We start from the raw sequence: 9,809 nt of genomic DNA, 5'->3' as shown, positions 1-9,809 counted from the left end.
GCTGCACGGTTTTTTTTTTAAATTATCCTTTTTTTAAAAAAAAAGTTATTCTTCCTAGCCGTTGGGAACATGTATAGTAAATATTAAACGCAAATTTATTGCAACAAGTTATTTATTTGAGGGAAAGCCCATTGTTAAGCAATTTCTGTCCATTATAAATTACCTTTGAAAGAACATTGAATAAATAAATTATATAATCCCCACGTGTCTAATCTGGATCGGATAGTTTTGGAGATTAAAATGTTCCCGCCCGGTTTCGAACCGGGGACCTTTCGCGTGTTAGGCGAACGTGATAACCACTACACTACGGAAACCACCATGCCAACTACTTGGCAGTAACTTTCCTTATGTCTTTACTTTTACTATGCCTATGCATCCTCAAACAGAATTCGAATACAGCAGAAATCAACAGTGAAACCAAATATTGAATCACAACAAATCCTAACTAAAATACAGATACCGCGGTCCCAAATGAAGACTTCCTCCATCAAGTCTTCCTGCTACACATTTATAGGATAACAATACCTAATCGAAACGTCTGCAAGCAAACAAATCATGTCAAACACCAAAGGTACCATCATTCAACCCTGAACTACGTATATTCACAATTATAGAATAATTAACAATTATAATTACAAAATAATTATTAGATTGTCTTCATTTTCTTTTCTTAAAAATCAAATTACTTATGACTTGATAATGACTGTCACTCATTGAGGCAATTGTTGACAATTAAAACGGTATAAAAATAAAAATAAATTGGTAGGATCATTATATTCTCCAAGACCCTATCTAATTAATTTCAGAAAAAGATGTTCAGGTATACCTTATAATCACACTTAAGTGGGAGTGAATATCAAGTTGAATACTGTGGGATTTCAGGAGTGAGCAAGTAACATTGGATTTGAGAGACTATTAAATGCAGATTATTCCTTTCTCTCACGGAAGGAATAAAATTACTATCGCCTCCTTATTTCCACTTGATTTCTAGCTGAGATCATTTGAACGTTAAGATAACATCTGCACTGTAGAAACCTGCACACATTTTTCTTTCTCCTTTCTGAAGAGCAGTTAGTTGGACTTTTTATTTCCTAATAAATAGATACTTTAATTATCTGTAACTACCACACGGTACCTGGTCCATCAAAATAAATAGCACCATTTACACAAACATCTTCGTGGTAGGTGTTCCTCTCCCTCTTCAAACTTGTGGGAGTGGAAACCTTGTGCCACATTTGGCAGAAAGCATAGTTTCAATCTTGCATTAAAAAATCTTGGATTGTTTCCTACAAAAGCATTGTAAGAAGTAAAAAAAAAAATGTGCTAACATGAAAGATATTATAATTCCCAATGACTGAGCTGAGACTTAAAGATGATAGTACATTATATTCCTTGGGATTATTCATATGACATACTTATTTGTTGTCAAATTATTTTGCTGTGCGATTAATCCAGTTTTCTTGGTCCAAGTGGTATACTGAACTGTAAACTTACTCCAAGAACCAAGCTCCCACAATACTCCGGGCTAAAAGATGGTTTGAAGCAGGGTCTTCAAACTTGGCCCTTTTATGACTTGTGGACTTCAACTCCCAGAATTCCTCAGCCAGGCACGCTGGCTGAGGAATTCTGGGAGCTGAAGTCCACAAGTCATAAAAGGGCCAAGTTTGAAGACCCCTGGTTTGAAGCTATGGCTATGCCTGCAAATTTGCAGTCACTTACTTGGAAATAAATCCCATTGGCTTCAGTGGGGTTTGCTTCTGATTAAATTTGGGATGGGGAGATGATGAGTTCTAGATGTCTGTTACTATAGTTGTGATAGACACTGCTATATTTTCAAAAAAATGGAAAGCTACAGTTTTCTCCTTCCTGATATAATCTATGGATTCCAATGAACAGTCATTGTGAAGTGATTGATGGGTCTCATGTGGGAAAAAAGAGAGTATTTTTACATACTTACTGCCCCAGTTTTAAGTGGTGAAATGTTTCAGGCATGTTAGTACTTGCTTATCATTCTTTGCCTTTCAAATGGAAAGATCATTACATGTCTTTTTTTTTCAAACTGGAAGAAGATTGTTTGAGTGATGACACTTCGGTAATCTTGTTTATATGGGGCTATAGACTAAACATAAGATGAGGAATTTGCTGTATTAACATATTGCTGCCCTAGGCGCATCAAAGTACTTTTTCCAGGAAGAGAAGATAGTTTTGCCCACTTCCTCAATCCCTGCTCAGACTCTATGCTTTTTAAACATTCCCCATGCCATTCTCTTGCCATTGTCTGTCTCCAAAAACTGAATAAAAACCCACCGGAATTCTTTTGTTGGTATGTTATATCAGCAAACTTATTTGACAAGTTGACCCTCAATCAAAATAGACCATTTCCTTTTCATCAGTTCTTAAGAGGTCTTTGCTTCAAGATGCAAGAAAGCTGTACTTTGAAGTATTTTTCACCAAATCCTAGAACCCATAACAATTGGCTGTTGGTCATGCGGATTGGAAATTGTCATCCCAATGCAAAACTGAAGGTCTGGAGACTAGGAAAAGCAGATTTATTTCTTTCACTCCCCAAACTTATCAGGGAGATGATTAGTGGGATAATGAAAAATATTTGCTTCCCAGAAAAATAAAGTGCTTACAAAGAAAGTGCCACAGATTTATTATTTATTTATTATTTATTTTTATTAAATATAGAGTCCTCTTCCAATGAGAAACAAGTGGTGGGTGAGATCCAAGCTCAATTTTGTTTTTGTTAGTTTTAGCAACACTTGGGCTGCAATTCCTAAAATCAGCAATGCTGTGAGGGCAGCTTCCCAACTGGACTTAGAAGCCTGAGACAATTGGAACCAGTCAGAGAAAGGCCAGATATGTCTCAAAAAATCAAGACAGCTGTTTTGATGCATTTTATTTATTTTCAGTGTAGGTTGGTTCATTTCAGTAATTTTAAGTAATTTTCCTTTTTCTGTTCCATTGTCTTAGTTGGTTGATCTGTTTACAGATATTGGCTGATTTCTATACATAAACTTCCCAGATTCATCCTTCCCCTAGTACTTGTCTTGTTTCAATTATTAAAATAAAAACCATTCTTATCCAATATTAGGTTTTCATCAGTCCTGCACACTCCGCAATCTCTTGGGCTCAGGGGAAACCAGGGCTAAGTATCAAAAACTTTAATCCTGGGAAAGAGGGATATCCTGTTCTGCCCCAGGGTAAAAGGAAGGCACTCCCCCCCATTAAAAAAAATCTGCCCTGATGGTTCATGCTTAATCACCCTAGTGAGAAGTTGGAATGATTGGAATGGGAAGTGTCAGCTTGTGTCATGTGTCTGTGTCTTTGGTCAAATTTAAGCAATTTCCCATTTAAATTACATGTTCCCTAAGAGAAAAGATTAACCACAACTGCACAGTTCTTGAAGCAAGAAACAGACTTCACTAAAGAATGCGGAGAAAACAGAATCATTGAATTCACCCTATCTTATCAAAACATCTATTCAAGGCCTTACAAAGCTTTGCTCAGAAGGTATCATAGCAACATGGAGGTCACAATAGCCCAAGCAACACCTGTCTGGAGAGATTGTTAGCCTTAATCTTTCCCCAATATAAGACAGGCCCACTGAGGGTCACATGCTCTGTGCAGGAACAGGAACCATCAACAAGGGATGGGTGAGCTACCACCAGCTATAGTTTTAGACAATGGCTCAGGCCTGCTCAAGGCTGGTGTTGCTGGAGATAAGGAACCACGTGTCATCTTTACCAACTTGATAGGCCGTGCCAAGGCCAAGTCTGTAATGCTTGGTGCTGGCCAGAAGGATTTCTACATTGGCGATGAAGCACAAGCCAAGCGAGGGATCCTCTCCCTCAGGTGCTTAGCAAACACTGGGGAATGTAAACAATAGGGGATAAGTTAAGAGTTTAGCTGGTCTGAAAACCATGTTAAAACTATTTAGTTAGGGATGGGAATGACTTCAGAAAAAGGAATCTTAGGAATTAAAGGTTGGAATGATGATGTAAGAGAAGATGAAATTTGCATGAACATAATTTTAGGCCAGGTCAATGATGTTTATAGTACCACAATGGAAAAGGGCTATTCTGGACAATAGAAAGTCAATTTGATGGACTAAGGCAGAGGTAGGCAACCTTGGCTCTTTTATGACTCGTGGACTTTAACTCCCAGAATTACTCAGCCAGCATGGCTGGCTTAGGAATTCTGGGAGTTGAAGTCCACGAGTCATAAAAGAGCCAAGGTTGCCTACCCCTGGACTAAGACATTCTGTGATGATTGACAGTGAGTTCTGGTATTAATTCATGTAACTGGATAACTCAATAATTGGCAGCAATTGGCAATCTTTCAGATTGGTCATGCTGGTTATACGTACTGTTGGTTGGAGTTCAATGTCTGGAAAGGCATATATTGTCCATCCAGGTGCTATTAAAAAGAACTAGAGGTACCTATGCTGGTTTTTGGAAGGCAATGAAGGGTATCAGAGATTCTTCTCTACCCACAATAATAAAATCCTGATTTTCCACTATGCTATACTATGACAGGGTTGCCACAACTCAGTCTGTAAATGGGAAATCATTGAGAAATACCAGAATTAATATCAGAACCAGAAGAGGACAGGAGAAAACATCTTAGCTGAAAACAATGGCAAGCCGTTTCTTTATTGGTGTTTTCTCTGGAGGACATTAGATGAAGGAAACTTAAAAAAAAAATGTTTTTAAGAGAAGATGACTTTCCTCCAGATTGTAATCACTTCTCAAAATGGGAGGAGAGACTTAGTTACTGGCGTACATCAATTTGAATTATTTATTGTCAAAGATTGCTCCCTTCCCTCTTTGCTGTTACTATTCAGATATCCCAACTATGATGGCTATTTTTTTCTTATTTAATTTAACAACTATCATGCGTCTTTGCCATGATTTTGTATTAACATACCAAATGTTAAAAATAAAGATCGGCTTGGCTATGCTCTTAAAATCTGCCCGCTTATGTAAAAAAATGAAGTTCATTTGGAGCGTTGCAGTGTTTAATTAAGCATAACAACAGTTTAACTCTCCTAATTAGGAACTATAATCAAAACTATATGGTATGAATAATTACCCAGTCAATTAATTTCTTTAAATGGCCTAGTTTACAAAAGATTCAGAGCTAAAGACAAAATATCCATAGTCAAAAGATGGGGGGGGGGGAGGGCAGAGAACCAAATAGATTATTTTGTCTACCAAATTAGGTGCAATTGATTCTGGAAATGTTATTATCCATCTCCATACACACACACACACACACACACACACACAGTGCAGAAATAGAAAAGGGGAGAGATTGTAGCAGGTAACAGAGCAAAGGAAGAATTCAAAACTTTTTTGTAATAGGTTAATCATGATCCACTAGAAACAGACAATAAATAGTCCTCCAATGTCACTAAGCTGAGTGAGCTTCCATCTTTCTTTAGCATTGACCATGCTGGGTATTAAAGTCAATGGGATAAGATAACTTTTAGATAAAGTAACTTTTATTGTCATTTTTACTGTGAGCACACTGGTCCACATTAAAAATGAAATTCTGTTGCCTGCTCTCAACAATGTATATATCTACCATATCTATACATAACACATATATGCACATGCTATATAAATACATATATACTTATACCTACACCCATACATATATGTACATTATAAATATTAATCATTGCCCATTTTGAATACATAGGACAAAGAAGAAATTTAAAGGTTCACAAGGTTGATACTAGGGAACAAAACTATGACTGAATCTAGATGATCTGCTTTGGATACCACGAAGCCTCTACCCACAAGCAAAACAGGTTGTGAAGAGCATGTATAGCATCCCAGACAATCCTGAGGAATAATATCTAAATATGCACATGTTGCCCATTACTGATCTACAGCAATTGATTTCACACAGAATTTTCTACCCCGTTATAATACATAAAAGAAAGGTCACCCCACAAAGCTTATTGATAACATTCCATGTATATATTCCATAAAGATTTAAATGCGTTGCTTAACCCTTAGTCTGCTACAACTTGCAAAACATTAGAAATAGCAATTAAAATTCTGACAAATGACTATGAGCCCCAGGTGCCATTCTCCAGTTAACCAAGGAGCACCATGGATGACTCTTGGCTAATCATTAGTTCTCAGCTCAGCTTATCTGACAAAGTTATGAGAATTCAGATGGAAAAGAAATGACTATACACACATCATCCCAAATTTCTATAGAAGGAAATGAGAAATATGCATCTAACAAAAATATAAACAGAGTGTAACTAATATTAAACTACTACAGTATCCTTTCTTTGACAGAAGGACATTCTTTGTTATAAACTGGGATCCATGAAAACTAAAGATATTTGGAACTGAGAAGCGTTGACATGGAAACATGTCCTTCGTGAATTTTTAGAACTTTTGTCTTGTCCCCTCTCCAGTTCATCATGTTTTAGATATGTGCATGCTTGTATGTAGATTGCACAAGCTATACTGATGTTAATTAAACAATCCAATAGGTTCCCTAGATGTTTTCACATATGACAATATGTTGTAAAGTAATGTCGTCACCTTCTTTAATTCTCATTTATATCCAACAGATATCCAGTAGAACATGGCATTGTCACTTCCTGGCCAGACATGGAGAAAATATGGAAGCATACTTATGAGAATGAACTGAGATTAAACTCCAGCACAAGACCTGCACTGATCACCGAGGCACCACTTAACCCATTATCCAATCGTGAACAAATGACAAGGTTGCTCTTTGAAAAATTTGAAGTTCCAGCCCTCTACGTGGCCATTCAGGCTGTGTTGGCCCTCTACGCTGCAGGTCTCACAACAGGTTGTGTGATGGATTCTGGGGATGGGGTCACTCATACTGTCCCAATCTTTGAAGGCTACTGCTTGCCTCATGCTGTTCTCCGACTTGACCTGGCAGGCCGGGATCTTACAGATTATTTAATGAGAATCCTGAGAGAAAGCGGCATTGCCTTAGTGAGCACAGCTGAAAGGGAAATTGTGAGGATCATCAAGGAGGCCTTGTGTTATGTGTGCTTAAACCCTGAAGAAGAAATGGCTAAACAACCTACTGCAATAGAGAAAACATGGAAATTGCCTGATGGTCAGATTATTAAAATCCACAATCAATTGTTCCGCTGCCCAGAGACCCTTTTTCGCCCATCTAACATTGGCATGGAAGCACCAGGAATTGATAAACTCTTATTCAATACCATCATGAAATGTGACATTGACTTAAGGACCACTCTGTATGCCAATATCCTCCTTTCTGGTGGCTCCAGTCTTTTCCCTGGGATTTCAGATCGCTTGACTAAGGAGCTGATTCGCATGGCTCCCAAAGACACTGAAGTCCTGGTCCAAGCACCTCCTGACAGGAAGATCTCAGTGTGGATGGGAGGATCCATTCTTGCTTCTCTCTCAGCCTTTCAAGAGATGTGGATTTCCAAGGAAGAATATGCTGAAATTGGGCCTAACATAGTACACAGGAAGTGCTTCTAGATTCCTGTTGCATTGAAACATTTTTATTTAAAAAGCTGTGGGAAGAACATCATGAAACACTTGGTGAGATTTATTGCCTCACCTTTTTGAAAGACAAATAAAGGTAACAATTCCATGCCTGCTTCCTTAGGCTATATGTCTGTAAATATCCTATAATGCCATGATTGCTTCAAATGTATTTTCCTTGTATATATAGGCTGGGTCATACAATACAACACACAAAACGTAGGGTAACAAATATGTTGTAGCCATACAAATAAACCATACTATAGCATAGCATGATGGCCTTGTTTATGCCACATGTTTGCACAACACACTGAACAATTATGCCATGTTTGCACAACACACAAGTTAACCAACCCCCTTTAATTTAACATACTGTGAATCCTGATAAAACATACACGCTTGTAGTTTAAAACATGTGATCCTCAATTCAACAGAAGACTTCCATTTTGTAAATAAATATTTGAACACTCTAATTTTACAAAAAAAACACGCAGCTTGGAACTGCTTATAGTATATTCTTAGACACTACCTTAACAATTCCTAGGTCCTTATTTAAAATTTGAATTTTTAAGTTTCCTACACTCTTAGACTGGGAATCTAACGGTATACGTTACTCATGTAACCAAGGATACTGTGAGATGTAAAAACCCCAAATTTTGATACAAATTTTTAATTTTTAAATTTTTAACAAAACAAAGGTTTATTGGAGAATAACATAAACAGAATAAAAGAGAAAAGAGAAAGAATAGAAGAGAGGAGCTTTTGCAAACGCGGCCCCCTGGATCCTTCCCTATGGATTGGATTCCAGGAGCACCCCGACCTGGTTTCAGGTTTTGCATTTTATAGCCCTACAATGCATTGTCACATCTCTTTCATCTTAATGGTTTTCTCTGAAGTGGTACTTTGTTAACCTGACCTCTTCCGTCCATCTGCTGTTATCTTGTTTATCTGGAAGTCTCACTTTGGGTTAAAATCCCCTTCTTTGATAGTAGGATTTCCACTCAAAGTGTAATTTCCTATGTCAGGGAGATTTTTAGGCAGGATATAGTAAACATTTGGTCATATATTGGCATTGCATTGTTACATTTGTGTTACAGCATTACATTAGTACTAAAGAGACAGTTTCATATAATGGCATTACATTTCTACAATTATTTCTACAATTATTAAAAGAATAACTTTTATTTCCTTAATTTTTATTTCCTTCAATACCATGGTCAATGATATTGAAACCACTATTCTGGCTCTGTCGCAGGTAAATCATCTAGCATAACCAACGCTGTCTAAGGCAGGAAAAGGCACTGCCTTTGAAAAATAAATAAAATATCCATAAAACAATAGCAGTAATCTAGCGTAATATAAAGAATGTGTTCTGCTTCTTGTTCCTAGGGAACCCAGAATCTTGCCCTAGAATTTAGGACATTTACCACTTGCATAGAATGACAAAACAAATGAGCCTTACAATATATTTTTTCTATTGTATTCCCATGATGCGCTGCCTTCCTGCCCCCAATCTGTGAATTATCTTTAGCTATATCAATGTTAAAATAGTTTTTCTCCTTAAACTTACAGCATTCAACAACATAAAAAAATATAATCTGTTACTCTTTATTGTGTTGAAAGCGTAGTGGGAGAAGCAGTAGTAAGTGGGATTAGAGAAGAATTTATTGGTCTTTCCAGGCTGATGAGAACACACTTCCTTCCATCCAGTCTCCAGCAGCTTCATCTGCCACCATCCTGTTGTTGTCTCCCAAAGGAGATGGACACAACAGTCCTGGCCTAGTGATGAATAGTACAATACAGGTAGACCTTGACATACAACAATTGATTTAGTGACTGTTCAAAGTTAGAATGGAATTGAAAAAAGTGACTCATGATCTTTTCCACACTTATGACCATTACAGTATCCCCATGGACACATGATCAAAATTTGGATACTTGGCAACTGGTTCATATTTATGATGGTTGCAATGTCCCGGGGTCATCTGATTGCCTTTTGAGACCTTCTGATGAGAAAAGCTAATGGGGAAGCCTAATTCACTTAACAGCCATGTTCCTAATTTAACAACTGCCATGATTCACTTAACAACTGTGGCAAGAAAGGTCCTAAAATGAGGCAAAACTCACTTAGATATCTCACTTAGCAACATAAATTTTGGGCTCAATTGTGGTCATATGTTAAGGATTACTTGTAATAATTCACAGAGAGCAATACTCTAAAGTGTTGTGACTCTGTTGCCCTTGCTGGTTTAGATGAGGGCTGAAATGGCACAACAGAGA

At 37.4% G+C, this 9,809-nt stretch overlaps 1 protein-coding gene and 1 non-coding gene across 2 annotated transcripts; one reads left to right on the top strand and one right to left on the bottom strand.

Moving 5' to 3' along the window:
- Positions 1–241: 241 nt before the first annotated feature.
- Positions 242–314, bottom strand: TRNAV-AAC. Its single transcript has one exon. It is a non-coding gene; the product is annotated as a tRNA-Val (tRNA).
- Positions 315–3,607: 3,293 nt separating this feature from the next.
- Positions 3,608–7,638, top strand: ACTRT3 (actin related protein T3). The gene is made up of 2 exons (XM_039337568.1): positions 3,608–3,858; positions 6,605–7,638. Exons 1-2 carry the CDS (start codon positions 3,656–3,658, stop codon positions 7,521–7,523), a joined length of 1,122 nt encoding a protein of 373 aa, XP_039193502.1. The 5' UTR covers positions 3,608–3,655; the 3' UTR covers positions 7,524–7,638.
- The last annotated feature ends 2,171 nt before the right edge of the window (positions 7,639–9,809 follow it).

Source organism: Crotalus tigris, unplaced genomic scaffold, assembly GCF_016545835.1.
Source record: "Crotalus tigris isolate CLP2741 ecotype Arizona unplaced genomic scaffold, ASM1654583v1 scf7180000017549.6302385, whole genome shotgun sequence".
Lineage (NCBI taxonomy): Eukaryota > Metazoa > Chordata > Lepidosauria > Squamata > Viperidae > Crotalus > Crotalus tigris.
The sequence above is the reverse complement of the archived record's forward strand: the minus strand, read 5'-3'. Positions and strand labels throughout refer to the sequence as shown.

Coding starts and splice junctions, on each gene's coding strand:
- ACTRT3 (XM_039337568.1), top strand. CDS start 3,656: ATGGGTGAGCTACCACCAGCTATAGTTTTAGACAATGGCTCAGGCCTG. Junction 3,859..6,604: donor CGAGGGATCCTCTCCCTCAG/GTGCTTAGCAAA, acceptor TATATCCAACAG/ATATCCAGTAGAACATGGCA.